Source organism: Protomyctophum parallelum (assembly GCF_964188405.1).
Source record: "Protomyctophum parallelum genome assembly, chromosome: 6".
Lineage (NCBI taxonomy): Eukaryota > Metazoa > Chordata > Actinopteri > Myctophiformes > Myctophidae > Protomyctophum > Protomyctophum parallelum.
In genome coordinates, this window is record NC_139701.1 from 18,224,947 (window position 1) to 18,243,433 (window position 18,487).

The 18,487-nt window shown below is 42.1% G+C and overlaps 1 protein-coding gene and 1 long non-coding RNA gene across 2 annotated transcripts; both read left to right on the plus strand.

The window, feature by feature from the left end:
- The first annotated feature begins 713 nt into the window (after positions 1 to 713).
- Positions 714 to 15,884, plus strand: lpxn (leupaxin). Its single transcript, XM_083767483.1, has 9 exons — positions 714 to 752; positions 2,461 to 2,552; positions 3,941 to 4,020; positions 4,355 to 4,442; positions 5,175 to 5,423; positions 6,022 to 6,195; positions 6,510 to 6,591; positions 6,684 to 6,832; positions 15,101 to 15,884. The coding sequence occupies exons 1-9, from the start codon at positions 740 to 742 to the stop codon at positions 15,365 to 15,367; spliced, it is 1,194 nt and encodes a 397-aa protein (XP_083623609.1). The 5' UTR covers positions 714 to 739; the 3' UTR covers positions 15,368 to 15,884.
- A 1,236-nt stretch (positions 15,885 to 17,120) lies between these two features.
- Positions 17,121 to 17,730, plus strand: LOC310859743. Its single transcript, XR_014569336.1, has 3 exons — positions 17,121 to 17,190; positions 17,300 to 17,355; positions 17,683 to 17,730. It is a non-coding gene; the product is annotated as an uncharacterized lncRNA (long non-coding RNA).
- Positions 17,731 to 18,487: the final 757 nt, after the last annotated feature.

The window sequence follows — 18,487 nt, forward strand, 5'->3', positions numbered from 1 at the left end:
AGCAGCAGCTCTTGTCCTTCCTCACCCTTTCTGAGACACGTGATGTGGAAAATTTGCATGTCTCGCCACAAATTCTGAACTTGCTAGGTTCAGGACATTTAACAGTTAATCAGTCAAAATTCATAGGGCTTACGTATTAATCCTTATCTACTACACTAACTACAGTATATAAAGTTCAAGTTGTAGCCGGTCACACAGGACTCGACAGGACTCGAGAGCCTCCAATATCTTTTGATGGATGTAACATGAACCTCTTAACCAATTTATTCTAATTTCTGCCTATATTCATGTATCTATCACACAAATTACTTGTAAATGAAAATTGTAGATTTATGAGGGGCTCCTCCATGTCCATGCCGTTTCCTGTATTCCACTAAAATTAGTTTTTCACTTCACTACCATTGTCATTATTATATTTTTACGTGACCTTTATTCTTAAAAAGAGATGCAATCTGTGAAAACACGTACGTTTGCATCAGAGGAAGTGACAGTTAGCACTCTGTCACTTCCTCCACAGACACACACACGTCACGCACGTGCACGCACGCACACACACGCGCGCGCACACGCACACACACACACACACACACACACACACACACACACACACACACACACACACACACACACACACACACACACACACACACACACACACACACACACACACAGTCACACACACACACACACACACACACACACACACACACACACATGCTGGCTCAGTGACAGGGCAAACATGGATGAGTTAGGTAAGAGAACGTATTATCTCTCACACTTTGCATTGCTGTTTGGACATGACAATAGTTAATCAGTGGGTTTAGCGTAAATATATAGATACAAACTGAATAATTAAACAAACCTAGTTGAAAGCAGTGGTGAAATGAGGACATTTCACCACCTTTTGATCATGTATAATGTATGTTTAAACGGGGACATTCATGCTCTTAATTCTTATATGAATGCTAGCTGTATTAATGTCACCTTCCCTTTAGAAGCTCTAACTTTCAAAATGCCTGATGTATAATCACATTATGACAAAGGAAGCAAGCTGGATTTCAGTGTAATGAAGTGAAAATCTTTCAAAATCTTTAACGTCATTTACAAAATAAATTGCCAAAATCACCTATCCACAAACTTAGAGTTGAGATATCTTGTAGATCGCTTCTCATGTGTCATTGTTAATGTTGTAGTTATTTCCGTTTTTATTGCATTGTATGTATGTCATGCTTACGCTTTATTTCCTCTATGAAGCTCTTGTGGCGTCTCTGCCCTGGAAAGGTGCTTTACAGATTACGGTACTTGCTAACAGTACTTACTACTGAGCAGTGGTGTAAAGTAACAAAGTACATTTATTTACTCATCTCAGGGGCAAATGTAATATATATATAATATAACTAACTAACTAGCTAACTATTGATTATTATTACAAAACATACATTAACCCCTTCAGCCCTATATACATTTTGGTCATTTGAACATCCACAATCTACAAATTCACAATGCCTAGCGACGCATTGTGAGTTTGTAGATCTACTATTTTCTAAAGATCTTTTATACATTTGAAAACTTGTGAAATGGGACCTTCTGCATAATGAGTACTTTTACTTTTGGTACATTTTGATGCCAATAACTTTGTGCTTTTACTTTTGATTACCAGACTTTTACTTGTAACAGAGCATTTCTACATTGCAACATTGGTACTTTTACTTAAAAATGCAGTACCTTTTCCACCACTTTTTTTTTGTATTTAAATTTTTATTCACAGTTTGTAGAATAGGTGTAGGTTCAACGAAAGTACAGGTCAATACAGACTTTTTACATCAGGATCCTCCAGTACAATTGCCTTGTAACCATAGCAGAAGTTTAATTTGTGCAACGTGTTTCAGTTCCTTGAAGAAGCTGCCTTCCTGAACAAACCTCAACCTCAGTCCGAAGCACCTTACATTGTACAGTACTCTGTATGCATAGTGTACTACTGTACAGCACTGTTTCCCAAACAGTGGGTCAGGAGGACCCATTTGTGGGTCACAGACCAATTACTATGGGTCACGACAAAACATTTTTTTCACACTTTTAAATTGTGAAAATAGCAGAAAATTAGACGCGTTGTGAGATTGTAGATCGGCTATTTTCACTATACTTTTTTACATTTTTATTTATAGAATTTATTAGATTTGTTTGTAGAAAATGTTTTTGTATAAAATGTATAACATTCTTGCAAAAAATATATAATAATAATAATAACAACAATCTTTTCATGTTCATCATTTTTTATAAATACGTTTTTGCCTTATTTTGTTAAATTATCAATTATGTTTTGATAATTGATTCAATCGATGAACTATTGCACCCCTACATTTGTGCTGATATTTGTCTGCACACCCATGTCTGTATGCTTCTGACTGTGTTCAAGCATGTACGATGATTTATAATATATGATCATGTGTCACATCGTAGATCAATTGTTGGAGGAGTTGGTCCAATACCAGCATTCACCAGAACTTGAGTCAGTCTCTGAGAAGAGTGGAGAAGCATCCTCATCCAGAGAGGTGAGGACAAAACTACAGATTTTATAGAAAAATGCTTAACAAAAACTTGGTCACAAAAAAACTACAGATTTTATTCATTTATTTATTCATTTGTATCAAGACATGGTACCGATATATGGACATTCCAAGCAGAAGACAACCTTTACCCCTCCAACTACTGTACTTCAAAAAATGCTTTTACAAGAAGGGACGTATTGACACAGTGTTCTTGATGCTTTGATGATTTAAATCAAAATGGCATGATGTTGATAGTTACACAATCACTATTGCACATTGCATGGATTGCCTCAGCACGTGGTCACTCGCTCCTCACCACACAAATTGTGATTGTCATTCATGTTAATCACTCACTAGTCACTACACAGTATCAAGTTGTCCACTGTCTGATGTTACAGTATGCAATGTACAATTACTCAGCTCTCTCTCATAATCAGTGAAAACAGTATAGGGAAGAAAACTTACTTCAGAGAAAGTGAATATTTCAAGCTAAACATGGATTGTGCAGGTTGTCATAGTAACTGACCAGAAAACATTAACCGCAGTGAAGTCTAATCATTTCATCGTACTCAAAGATTTTGTTTTATGTTCATCCGGTGTGTGTGTGGTGAATACTGTACTTTGATGTATTAGTTTTGTTTTAAAGGTCCAATCGTCAACATTGTTATGAAAACGGATGCTAATTTTTTTAAATGTTTTTTGCGACCGCAGTTAACAATGAAATCGTGCATTTCCCGTCAGGCAGTCAGTCGATCAGTCAGTCAGTCACACCACATACATATATGGTCATGCTTCGTGACGTCATCAAAATTAAGCCCATATATGGATGTCATCAATATTGGCAAGCACCTCTACATCTCACCTCAAACCCTTAGATCTCCATATATGGAGCTGACCTGTTCTGACATTCCATATGTTGATCCTCCCTTCTTCTTCGATGTCTCCATTTGGACTGATACCTGTCCATTTAAACTCTAGACGGGCCTGCCCCAAAGTTATTAGTGCAGCTGCGTCCGGCAGCCGACAAAAACTAGAGTTCTCAACAGGCCAGAAAATGAAGGCCCAGCGCTACCTGGGCCCTCATCAAACCCTGTACACTCAAGACACTGCCCCCGCTGCCACCCATACATCTCCATATATGGAGCTGACCTGTTCTGACATTCCATTATGTTGATCTGACCTCATCAAACCCTGTACACTCAAGACACACTCCACATATGGCCAGTACAGAATTCATTCCATATGTTGATCTGACCCCCCATTCCAAAGCACCATTGCTCACCCAGCAGTCTGCTGTCACCCAGGCAGATGCGTGGGCTTCTCGCCCTCAGGCGTTACTGGTAAACTGGCTACAGAATTATGTAGTGATGCTGTGTGTTGTTTTTCAACAGTTGCTGTTAGCTTCAGGTTATGCTGCACTAGCAGTAGCAGCTAAGGAAGGAGTTCGATCTACGTCCCCCAATGTGTACAGGTGAGCCTCAAGTTACGTTTCATGTGCTCTGTTCTGTTAAATCCTGTGTAAACTATAAATATTGTACATGCATACCGGTACATTTTTATTTAATTAATATACAGTATTTCTGTTCTTTGTGAACAATACTCTGGTGTGCCTATTTTGGGCACGGAAATAGCAGAGGAAATCTACAAGCTCACAACGCATCACAGCTGTAGGTCTACTATTTTTTGCATGCATGCTGCAATTATCAAATATTTCTGCATGTGTGTATCTGGGTATAAAACTATATGATGTGTCATCATTAGCATGGTATGAAACATTTGGACTAAACAAACATTCGTTCTGTTAGTGAGCTGCCAGCACCTGTGGAAGCCTCCTTAAACTCCAATAAGGACCTGGATTCCATCCTGGATGACCTTTTGGCCCTGGGACCAGCAGTGAGTATGATAGTGAGGATAACACAATGTTTGACACAGTGGCACCAAGATGCTTGGCTACACACACAGATCCTCAGCCAATAAATTAGCAATGAATTGACCTTTGAGTCCGGCCGTTCCTCGGGGGTTATAGAGGAAGACCGCATTTGTAACTAAATATTGTATATATATATATATATTGTATTATGTATATATTCTATTCTCCTTTAAATATTTGGTGTGATGTGGTTTAGTGATGAAAATACCTTAAATTGGCTACTTAAGGTATTTGCCAAGCAAAAAATAGAATATACATGTGATATTTTTATTTTGGTTACAAATATTGCTTCAATTATTTCTTTGTAATTGTGTTTTAGTTCTTTCTTTCTGTATACTGCCTATCTGCTATCAAGAATGGGGAAGTACTACTTCATTACATGAGCTCTTTGAGATGCACAATAATGTTGTATCAGCAGAGGGCAGCCTTGTCATATTTAAAGTATACTGTGGCGTGGGATATATTCTCCCTGCTGCAGTTTGCTATACAGTGCCAGGTTCAGGTAAATCTTAGAACCCATCGGCAAAAATAAAGGAAAAACAGTGCCTTTGAATTTGACCTGAGCCAACTCAGTCTCGAGAGACTATAGGTTCAGGTGAACCAAAAGATATATAGTATACCAAACAGGTAGAGATTCAAAACTATAGCCTACTGTATAAAAACACGAGGTATTTATTTAATATCTTATCTTTTAGACTCCACCGTCTTCCTCAGCCCCACCACCCCTGGCTCCAAAGCTGTCTGTGAAAAAGAAAAGCTATAATGGATTTCAGGACAATGACAGCACTGCAACAGGCGCTAAGGTGACAGGACCGACCCAGAGTAGGAAGACAGACGCTATAGACGATCTTCTGGGAGGGCTGAGCTCTGACTTGGCGAAGATCGGTGTTCGCACCACAGCCAAGGGCCACTGCGCTTCCTGTGGCAAGCTCATTACAGGAAAGGTAATTCAGGGCAGAAACATAATACCGTTGTAAACCTCTTAACCACATGAACCCCAGCATCCCTATTCTGGGCTCGTCATAATTAGGTGAACATTCAGGAAACATGGATGTGAACAAAATTTGGAAACACAAATAACAGATTTACAAGCTCACAACACAACAGTCATGTGAGCCTGTTGATCAGCTTTTTGAGCGGTGCACACCGTTCCAATGCCGTGTGTGTCCATATGTGACTAGTCCATATGTCCGTTTGGGGTATCAACAGCTGCAATACCGCTGGGTGACCTAAAGTGGCACTGTTGGACAGCCCAAAGGGCCACTCACACTGAGCACCACAACTATAACAATAAAAGTATAACTAACAATAACACAGTACAGTACAGTACAGTACAGTACAGTACAGTAACTATCACAATAAAAGTATAGTTGCACCACTCAGTTCGCACAGGTGTGATTTTTTTCCACTATTTGACGCACAACCTATAGGGTTTAAGTGGTTAATATGCATCTCCATAAATTATGCAGTAAATATTACAATAAACATCTCCCATTGTATCTGTTCCTGGACTATGTGTTCTCTGCATCACTGCATGTGTAGATGATCACAGCCCTTGGATCGACGTGGCACCCTGAACACTTTGCATGTGCCAAGTGTGAGACAGAGCTGGGCACCGGCGGCTTCTTTGAGAGAGACGGACAAGCCTACTGTGAGAAAGACTACCAAGAGCTGTTCTCTCCTCGCTGTGCCTACTGCAACGGAGCCATCCTGCAGGTGCTAATCCTCCACATTCACCTGAGAGTGTTGAAACATACACACACTTTGACTCTCTCAGACACACAACAAGATAAATGAACACAGCGTTTTACGCTCCCCTTTTTGTCGGCTCATCTATAATTATAAATTATCCTTACAGACATATTCTAGATACTGGGTATTATTTTTGTAATGAGTTTCTGAGGTACTGTCGAAATCGCTGGCTGACATTTGAACATCTCTATTTGTTTGCATAATAAAAGATTAGTGATCCTCAGAGGAGGGTACATTTTATATTTCTGTGGCTGACCCGTCTCTGACTCCCAAACCAGAACATCCTAACTGCACTGGACCAGAACTGGCACCCAGACCACTTCTTCTGTGCTCACTGTGGAGACCGCTTTGGACCTGAAGGTAACACGTTTTACTCCCTATGACCTAGTCGTCACAAAAGATTATCAATCAGTCAGTCAGTCAACGGTGTCTCTGTTTTCTTCCTATGCCAGGGTTCCTGGAGAAGGACGGCAAGCCATACTGTAACAAGGACTTCTATCGCCTCTTTGCTCCAAAGTGCTCTGGCTGTGGGGAGTCAGTGAGACAGAACTACCTCAACGCAGCCAACGGCACCTGGCATCCAGAGTGCTTCGTCTGTGCAGTGAGTCTTTTACCTCAGACCACACACACGCACGCACACACGCACACACAGCTGAAGAAGAATTGAGCGGGACACCCACACTGACACAATGCCGTAAGACTGCTGGGCTCTTTATTTATGATGTCTTGACCACAAGATGGAATTCTGAAACAAGGAAACGAGGAAACCTTGTGGCTGATGAAGCTGTTGCAAAAGTGTTGCAAATGAACACAGGAGTTTGTGTTTGGAGAGTAGGCTGCAAGTCGCTTAAGTTCTCCAAATGTGCTTTCGTTCCCAGCACCTGTCAGAGTTGCCTAGATAGAGCATTAACACTTACACTTCTCCTCCACTGAAGAGATATCTGTCTCAGTATTATTAATGTTCAGACAGACAACTCACGAATAGTTTAACCAATATTTATTTGCGGAATGAGTAACAAGTGTGCATATGATATTTGACTTGGCGTTCGGCTCTGCTGGATTTCTCCCTGCTCGGCACGATTAAGCAACAACATAAAACATAAAGAGCAGGGAGATAGATATACAATAACCCCCCCATGGGGAGTATAAATAGCAGAGCCCACCGGTGGTGCTGGGGTGGTGGTGGGAGAAAACATCACATACAACCGGGAACCATGAGCAGAGGAAGGCAGGAAGAGCATGGAGTCTAGTGAGCTTAAGTAGCCTGCCTGATTGGTCAGCTGACTGCCGCATCGGCGAATGACGTGTGAGACTTGCACACACTTATACGCCCACATAGTAATAATAATAATAAAACTTTATTTGTATAGCACCTTTCATGACATGAAATGCAGCTCAAAGTGCTTTACAGAACAATGGAGAATAAAAGAAAAGCAAGGCAACGACAAAAAACAAGCAGTAATGCAATACAGTGAGGACATGAAATAAAAAATAAAAGATCAATTAAAAGCAATGTTGTAGAAGTGGGTCTTGAGCTGAGCTTTAAAAATGTCTACAGAGGCTGCCTGACGAAGGTACAGTGGGAGCTTGTTCCATGCTGACGGCCCGTAGAAGCAAAAAGCTGCTTCCCCGTATTTTTTTGTTGCCATTTCTTTAGGCAAAGCGAGCAGGCCAGCAGTGGAAGACCTTAGGGGCGGTTTGGGACATATTTAGGCAGGCAGTCATGTAGGTAGGAAGGTGCGAGACCATTGAGAGCTTTATAGACAAGTAAAATAATTTTAAAATCAATCCTAAAAACAACCGGAAGCCAGTGCAGTGATGCCAAAACTGGAGTAATATGTTCTCTCATCTTAGTTCTAGTTAAAACTCTGGCTGCTGCATTTTGGACAAGTTGTAATCTGTCAGTTGTTTTCTTAGGCAGTCCTGAAAAAAGTGCATTGCAGTAATCAATCAGAGAAAAAACAAAGGCGTGGATTAGCGTTTTTGCATCGTCCAAGGACGATGCTCTGATTCGTGCAATATTTCTAAGGTGAAAAAAGGCAATCTTGGTAACATGATTAATGTGTGAATTAAAATTCAATTCAGAATCAATAATAACCCCCAGGTTCTTTACTGTACTGTTACTTTCTACAGTCAGGTTGCCAAGTCTGCTTAATATTGATTCTTTCTGTTCACTAGAACCGATAAGAACTTCTGTCTTATCCTCATTTAGCTTGAGAAAGTTCTCATTCATCCAACATTTGATGCTAGACAGACAGGTAACCAGCGGGGCTAAAGCACAGGGATCATCTGGAGCCACAGAAAGATATAGTTGGGTATCATCAGCATAGAAATGAAAATTGACTCCGTGATTGGCAATGAGTTCGCCCAATGGCAGTATGTACAAGGAGAAAAGCAGAGGGCCAAGAATCGAGCCCTGTGGAATACCAGAACTGATGTCGTGTTTGTCTGAGTCAAACTCGGCTAGATTGACAAAGTAACTTCTATTTGATAGGTAGGAGGAAAACCAGGACAGGGCCGTACCAGACAGGCCTATCCAGTGCTCCAGACGCTGTATTAAAATTGAATGATCAATCGTGTCAAATGCGGCCGTTAGATCTTGGCGTTCGGCTCTGCTGGATTTCTCCCTGCTCGGCACGATTAAGCAACAACATAAAACATAAAGAGCAGGGAGATAGATATACAATAACCCCCCAACACACATACCGTCGGTGAACTCTCACCGTCGATCCGGGCAGGTGACCCACTATGAATGCACAGTGACGAAATGCAAATATAAAAAATATGCATTTCTGGAACCTGCACGGATATGCTAACCCCCCCAACAAACAGAACCGAGAACGCCCTACGTGAGCCATGTGTAGCCATTAGGCTTATCTGAGAAAAATAATGTGTGGTGTGAAAGGACGAACTCAAACCCATTTGGGGCCCCGGCCGATATCCCATCCGTTTTTGGATGCGAGACAACCATCTGGGATCAGCTGGGGCATACTAACTTTAAGCTTAAATTGAAAAAGGCCTTGCGTGGCTGCGCTAGCAGATAGGCCATTCCTCTATTGCCACTATAGAGGAATATTCTACAGCTGCTTTCGCAGGGCTTACGTGTAGTGCAACCATTCACCGGTATGCCGACGTCCTCTACGCCAGTATGAGGAAACGCCATCGGCCTGCTTACCGGTATGCCAACGTCCTCTACGCCAGTATGAGGAAACGCCATCGGCCTGCTTACCGCTATGCCGACGTCCTCTACGCCGGTATGAGGAAACGCCATCGGCCTGCTTACCGGTATGCCGACGTCCTCTACGCCGGTATGAGGAAACGCCATCGGCATGCTCACCGTTATGCCGACGTCCTCTACGCCGGTATGAGGAAACGCCATCGGCATGCTCACCGTTATGCCGACGTCCTCTACGCCAGTATGAGGAAATGCCATCGGCATGCTCACCGTTATGCCGACGTCCTCTACGCCAGTATGAGGAAACGCCATCGGCATGCTTACCGGTATGCCGACGTCCTCTACGCCAGTATGAGGAAACGCCATCGGCCTGCTTACCGGTATGCCGACGTCCTCAACGCCACTATGAGGAAACGCCATCGGCCTGCTGTTATGCCGACGTCCTCTACGCCAGTATGAGGAAACGCCATCTGCCTGCTGTTATGCCGACGTCCTCTACGCCAGTATGAGGAAACGCCATCGGCCGAACCAACGAACATCAACGAACCATTATTAACGTTAGCTTGTGACATGCCACCAATTGAACTGCCCCCAGCGACCACCGTATATGCAAGGAAATAAGATTACCATTCCTGATCGAATACAGCACTTGCACTCATTACATCCTGAATAAACAACTGAAAGCTCTTCCGATTAGATGCACATGATGATGATTCATGGGCAGCTGAGGACCATGGCCTGAGTTTCAGGTGACGACTGCTGCATCAGCGTGGCAGTAGAATCAGGACTCAGTAGCCAGGGAATGAGCTGAGGAGACCGATAGCCGATTAAGCAGGGCTCACGCCACCTTACGGAGTCCAGAACGCAGCCAGAGCAAGTTGCCCGATGCAGAACTAAAAGACACAAGCAAAGACAGAGTTACTTATACTTCATCCTGACTGAATGAATTAAAGAGTGAATAGGGGATCCTAAGCACGGATCGGAAAACAGAGATCATGCTGAGGGTCGAGATCAGCAGAAGAGACTTCCCACACCATGCGAGCCGAGATACCAATACTTAAGAGAGAAGCCTTAGATCTTAATCCTAAACTATTTGAACACCCAAGTGATAGAGGCCCTTTATGGATTAATTTACATGAGCGGCATATGCTCTTCATGCGGCCTTTGAGCAATTGATAATGAGCTTTAAAGAAGTTAAAATAAGCTTCATGTCATGCAGACCCGAGAACTGTTCGAGACCACCCTTGTCCAGAACTAAGATGAGATACACTACTATGTCCCATGCAAGCAATCTATAACGCTGTATAATCGACAGCACTGCAGCCTGCACGTGGGTGATGGTGATGGACTTACTTCTTCGGTAGATACTAGAACCATCACTTTCAAAGAAACCGCGACCGGCCAACACCGGCTGAAGAAGAATTGGTGAATCTCCTGACTGAGCGACCCAGGACATCTGTGATTGTTGTGCTGAAAAAAAGCTTAGGACCAAAAGGGTTAGGGTTATCATCTGGGGGTCATGAACCTGATGAACGAATGAGCCACAGATAACAGATAAAACATGATATGCTTTGAGAGAAAGCATGCCTAGATATGTGCCTGTCCTGAATAGCCACTTATTTGTATTAAATATTAATAATTATTAATACATGAATATATCAATTTAACATAACACTAAACAATTCTATGAAGAAACAATGACAAATGGCTACGGTTATTTGACGACATCTATGCCATTAACTATGAATTGGTTACTGTCATCCAATGCCATTAGTTGCAATAACTAAGATGAGCGGAAAACAGCCTTGCCGAGTCATGAGGCCCGAGGGCAGGAGCCTAACTCTTGTTTCAGTAGAGTGAGGCAGATTGATGTACACGTACAGCCCCTGGACGTGACACTAGTATGATGCAGGGACTTACTCCATTCCATTTCCGACCATTGGTGCCGAGTGCAGAGGATCGAAGGAGGCACTGGGTCCCATTTTTCTTTGGAATGACCCAGCCGGTGATCGAGCCGCAACCTCCCAGTCCGGGGGCGGACACATCTAACCACGAGGCCGCTGAGCTGGTACCAGAAGATGTAGGCTTACAATAAGATTCCACCTGATAAAGTAGCTACCAAGCAGCCACAGAGAAAATCGGTCCCATCCCTACCAACTGCAACGTAGAATAAATTAACAAGATATACTGGCCATCTGCACAAGATGGACTACTTTAACATAGACGTTTAATGAGCACCATGAGCCAAACATTTGGATCCGTCGTCCTGATGACACACTGCTGAATGAGGTGGAATCTGGAGGCTCATTTCGAGACCAAATATGAGGCCTCCATATATACCTATGACATAATTATTCTGTTGATACAGGTGTATTGATACAATAGTTTTGAGTCAGTTCAATATTGCACGCAGCCATTACTCTTGACAATTACGCGGCAACACCACCGCCTCTCCTCATCCTGTCGTCCCTTCACGATACGTGTCTCCACTTTACCTCCCAAGCCGCACATTTTTTACCCATGGTTATTAACAGGAAATAAGTGTAACTTAACCTTGTGGGAGAGAGTAAGGCAGCGAGTGAGCGAGAGAGAGAGGCCAAGGGTGGCGGGGGTTTGACGGTCAGTCGGCGCTCGAAGGCGCCCTGAGGGTGGAGGCCTGTTTCAATTGAAACTGGTGAAACATAGCAAAGGCCTCCTATGCCAGTTTGCAACCAACCCAAACTTATGACATATCCACTGCAGAATTTAAATGGACGTTAAACGTCATCACTGTGATATTTGCCTAAAGCCGTTACTCAATACTATAGTGGCACTGAGCGACATCAAATCAATTCTGATCTGAATACAACTGGCAGAGTACATTTCCCAGACTGCACCGGGGAAACCACAACTGATAGGTCGCACAAGCACTGCGACACAGAAGCCAAGCTTGCTGCGAACATAGACATAAGTCTATGGCTGCCTTCCTTCCTCCCGGATCCTCTCACAGATAAGTGATGAATTAATGCTCATCAATTTAGAGCAGTGGATGTTAGCTGTGCAGAAATGAAGCAACACGGCAAGCTGCTAGCCTACCACCTTCTGAAACATCTTCAGTCCCACGAAGCCATTACCTAATCCTACTCAAGGACTGATCAACAGAACATACAATATGAATCTGAAACATTAAAGGTGACAAATGGGCAACGCATGGTGACAAGACACTATATACGTATACGTATATATTGATCTGAACTTCTGACCTCAAAGAGAGTGAGGAGGGTACACTAACTAGAGTGACTAGACCGGCAGCTAGATAGGCTTGAGGGGCGGACGGAGGCAGCAGTTTGTTAAGGCTTTTAACTCTTCTCCAAGACAGCTCCACCCGGATAGTGAAGCTGAGACATGATACCACGACAAAGAAGCACCAATTAAACGATGCTCATTGAGAAATACATAATAATAATATCTCAAACTTATAACTTACATCCAAAAATAAACAGCTAGAAACAAATCTACAGAAGTGAATGAACTAGACAGAAGGCTGTCACTTGACATGAGATCACTGCAAATGCAATTTGCAATCTTGACCTACTTTAATATGATACTGCATATAACTGAAAAGGATTGAGATGAACAATAACGTATGATACCGTCCTTAGAATGGAAACATGGAATAACTTTAAGATTAATAACTATGCCACATATGAATTTATTGACAGTCAGAAAGCTCTTCTAGAGCTGCTGCATAGACGTATTAGTGTTAGCCAGGCATAAAACTGAAACATAATCAATCACAGGGTGAAAGGGTGCTGCTAGCTTTAGCATTAGTTTAGCATGAACAAACCCTCATGGCAATGAGGAAACCTCAACAAACCACATGGCTACAAAATCAGTAAAGCACCAAATCTATTATTGCCATTAAGGTAGTTAACTCACAGCAATACTTTCCAAGGCACATATAGGAAGTGTTAAGTAATACTTTGGTAAGCAGAGTGTGACTGAAGTCTTGCTTCAAAATGAATGAAACTGTTAGGAGACACAAACAGGCAGCTGAGTTGCCAGATCTTGAGAAAGAAAGCAACTAGGTGTAGAACCATCCCATACCCGACTAGGACTCAACACATGAGAACCTAACTACAATACACCCTAATGACTATGATGACTTGAAACAATACATTTCATTGAACAAGGTCATTTGGATCCATGACAGAACACCAGAACAAACAATTGACTACAGAAGACAAGACAAGCGTTGCTTATAAAAGCGCACGTGGCAACCACTGCACATGAGTTGAGGACCCATAGCTGGAGGGGACAAACACTGCACCTGAGCTGACTTGGCAAAACATCAGCAAAATGAAAACGTGGCTTTGAATGTAGACACATACCACATTACAATAGAAGCTGCAGCACTGTCTGCGCATCCGGCTTAATTACCAGAACAGGCTATTATGAAGCTTGTTGAAGCCACATGATAGAACTCAGCAGTATTAGCAGAATCATATCAAACTCAATATTTTGCATACAACCTGCAGGCCCTTATCACAGCATGGACAGTAGCTGGGAGCATAATTTAAGCAGCAGTAGCTGCACACGCGGACAGCAAAAGCAGCAGCAACAACCACGAGGAACAGAAAACATCACATACAACCGGGAACCATGAGCAGAGGAAGGCAGGAAGAGCATGGAGTCTAGTGAGCTTAAGTAGCCTACCCGATTGGTCAGCTGACTGCTGCATCGGCGAATGACGTGTGAGACTTGCACACACTTATACGCCCACATAGTAATGCAGCATGAGAACCCCTTGAGTATAGTATGTGCCTTTGAGCATGGCAAGAACCCCCTCGAGATTGACTGTCTGAACTGCCTCGCAAGCTTCGTATTATTTATGCCTCATTTGTACTCTGTCATACGAGTAAGTATAAATCAGGCTCTAGTGAAGATCAGAGAGTTGTCTTCACTATTTCTTCATTTGATCATTATGACACTACTTCTTCATTTGATCATTATGATACTATTTTTTCCTTTGATCATGATGATAGCCAAACAAAGCCCAGATTATCTTTCCCCCATTATTAAGTAATCCCCTCCTCTCCTTCTCTACTGTATGTGTATGGTTTTGCACTCATTCACCCCAACTTTCTACCCAGCATTCTATTCAGTTTGATTATTTTCTGTTCAGTTTAGCAGATATTCCGTGATGAAATGAAGACAGGATTAAAACAATAGATGATATCATATTCCATGCTTTTAAAGCAACCACAAAAAATCCAAACAAAATATTTAACAATCATTCTATTTCTTAGCCTATTGCCTGATTTAGCTAGTTTACTTTTCTTTATTTAGGTTATTTACTAATCTACTTGTTCTATGTTGAACACCTGCCAAACGATCAATTCAGCGAACCATGGCCCAGGCCGTAGCGTAACGGTCTGGGCACCGGACTGGTAATCCAGTCGCAGTGTGCCGCGGGTTCGACTCCCGGACCCGACACGGCCTTTACTGCATGTCATCCCCCCATCTCTCTCCCGTTTCCTGTCAGCCTACTGTCTGTCCCTTCAAAAAAAAATCAATAAAAGGCGTAAGCCGCAAAAAGATATCTTAAAAAAAAAAAAAATCAGCGAACCACTAAGTACAAGGTCGTCACACACATTCTTGTAGTTGCAAAATCAGATGTCATTCTCTCTTCCCTCCTCTCTGTTGCCCAACCAGGACTGCCGGAAGCCGTTCACTGACGGCTGCTTCATGGAGATGGACGGCCGGCCCCTCTGCTCCCTGCACTTCCACACCCGCCAAGGCACGCTGTGTGGCAGCTGTGGCGAGCCCATCACGGGCCGCTGCATCTCTGCCCTGGACCGCAAGTTTCACCCCGAGCACTTTGTGTGTGCCTTCTGTCTGCGCCAGCTCAGCCAGGGGGTCTTCAAGGAGGAGAAACAGAAGCCATACTGCTCAGCCTGCCACAGCAGGCTCTTTGAGTGAGATTGGATATATATATATATATATATATATATGAACCAGTTGGTGGAAGAAGACGTGTCGCATACGCATATTTTCTTAGTGCCAATAGCACAATGTAGAAACACTGCTTGCTACAAAAATCCTGCATTCAAAACGTTCCTCGAGGAAAAGTACTAAGGCATTGGCATCAAAATATACTAAAGTACTCATTATGCAAGAAGAAGACTGCAAAAAAATAATAATACCCTCCCTCACATTCATGTTGGATCTATATACTTTTTAAAATTGGAAAAAATCGAATATACACTGCGTGGTTCCATCTCCAAATTCAGTAAAGTATGGCAGCCTTTTCTATCACATGTTGACCGCCTTACACTCGTACCCCCGACTGAACCTGATTCAGGTCACCTGACTAGCCTGCCTTGCCTGGATGATGTTTCTGACCATGAGATGATTTGTATATTGATTGTATTGGAGTTTTGGTTTTTGGTGTGTTGTTTTATTCTTGCGTGTGTGTGTTGTTGGTTTTTTGTATGTTTTTGTTACTCTGTTTCTTTGTTTATAATAAATAAAACTTCAAAAATGTAATTAACAGAACGTTAAGAAAAAAGTACTCATTATGCAGAATGTCCCATTTCACAATTGAATCTCAAAATCTGTCAAACTTTAAAAAAAAATAGCAGATCACACTTAAATGTACTTTACTGCAGTGGTTCCCAAACTTTTTCATGTCAAGGACCCCCAAATTGACACTAATTATCCTGCGGACCCCCATTTGAAGAGATATGCCAGGGACCCCCATAAGAGAAGAGATTTTTACGGCTCTAGCAGTGATTCTCAACCCGTTTAATTTCAAGGACCCCCATTTAACAGCATGTCTATCTCTGGGACCCCAATTCATATTGTAAAATCAATGTTAATTTAACTCTGAGAGTGTACAAAATGTGTACACTCTTGAGTTACAGACCCATGGGGTCCATTTGGTTCCAAACTATCATTTAGCTGGGGACCCCCTGGAACTCCGTCAAGGACCCCTGGGGGTCCCCGGACCCCACTTTGGGAACCACTGCTTTACTGTACCTTCCACCACTCCTATTTTGTAATTGAGCAGAAGATGTGAGGTGACAGAGTGCGTGTTAGATTAAAGAGGAACCACAAAGATTGTTTTCATCGTATAGAAATTGTAGTTAAGGGCTTTTATTTTCCCCAAACTCCTCCACCAAAAGTCCAGACAGTGTGTGTGTGTATGTGTGTGTGTGTGTGTGTGTGGTGTGTGTGTGTGTGTAGTGTCAAGAAGGTCAAGATGGTCATATATCATCCTGACCATCTTGGCCATCTTGACTGTCACGGGGCAACCCGTGCCCTATATACAAAGACACATGACACTGCTTTCTATAACATGCAAGGACTATTTTTAAATTGTGTGTTTAAATGATCACTGATTGCCAATTGTCTCTCCTGCACTGCTGGTGGCATTTCCCTTGAGTAGGAAGGGGCCAAGTGCTATAGGAGAGGGGTGTTTCTTATGCTGTCTTATTTTTGTCATTGAGTTTACGGGCTGATTTATACTTGTTTAATTGTAACGCATTATTGAGCATTAGGTTACTTTTATTCAAGGTGTTATTTATGGCAGTATTTATTTGAAAGTATTTATTGAGAAGGAATGTTGCTAATTGATTCTGTGTCCAGTGGTAGGATCCACTCCTATTTAAAGGAGGCTGCAGGGACAGACAAGTTAGTTGGATGTGGGCTTTGACACAGATAACATCCCTAGTTCGAATCATGGCGTCCAGGAGAACAACTATGGGTCCGAGTACTCTTAAAACGTCCACAGAAAATAAAAGGTAACATCTGATCGTTTTCTGCCCGGGAATGTAAAATGCATTATCGGTCAGCTGTTTAGCTTTCCGGTTGTTGATGAACTAACTGGCCACGAATTGCTTTTGATTTCAGTTCCAAAAGTGCGACCTCCAAAGATGACTGTGCTGTTGTAAAGAAGAAAACAAAAGGTGAGTAAAATGAGCCCACACGCCACACTGTTAACGAAAAGTAAAATGCAGAAGTTGATAACACGATTCTTTGGCTAAATATGAAATTAGCATTTTCATATCGACTTTTACCTACTTGGATCAAACTTTCTGTTTCAGCAGTAGGCTATCCCTTCATTCACTTTCACGAAGCTATAAATATGGGGAACACAATAGCCTAAGATTTAGACTCTAGTAGATGTATTTTTCGATTCTCGAGAGTTCTTGTAATGGATTATAATTTGGAAACTTGACAAATGTGGACTGTTTTGGGCATATCTCTAATAATGTAACTTGATATCTCTTCAGCCAGTGGAATAATTGTGAAGTCTCGCTATTTACAACCTGTTGTCAAGACGGGAAGACCGTCAAAGGTAATGCAGGAAACTTTATTATTATGAATTAGAATGTAAAAAGAACCACCCACTGATACAAACAATAAGCATTAAACAATGAACATGTAAAATAGGTTTCTGGTAGCTGCAATTTGCAACAATAGATTCTGTTGAATCTAGAGTTGCAATACTCCCCATTGACAGCCCATTGATCAAATTGAAATTTCCGATCTGCTTGTATTAAACAACTCGCCAACATTGCAGCTGTAGGGCAAGCTTGAATGATCCCCTTTCAATCTGCAAAGTGTTTGATTCATACAAATTCCACCATAGTGATGTTTCTGTCAAGAAATTCCATGCAGGTGATATTGTGTTGGCGTTTGGAAGTGCTCGTTTTCATTAAAATGATGTCTTCTGCCTCCTGCATTATGTGTAAATACGAAACGGGTGAATACGCAGGGCCGTTCAGTGACTTTGAGCACTTCCAAACTCCAACAACAAAATAAATCGTTTGCATGGAATTTGTTGACAAAGTAGCTCATAACATTTTTATGAAACAAACGCTTTGCAGATTGAAAGAGGATAATTCAAGCTTGCCCTACAGCTGCAATGTTGGTGAGTTTAACGTCTAATTATACAAGCGGATCAGAAATTTCAATTTGATCAATGTATTGCAATTCTAGATTCAAACCATTATAAAACAAGAGTTGCAAATTGGCTAGGTTTCAAGACCACTATAAATTTCTTTTGATTTTGAGTCCTTTAACTGTTAACAGAGT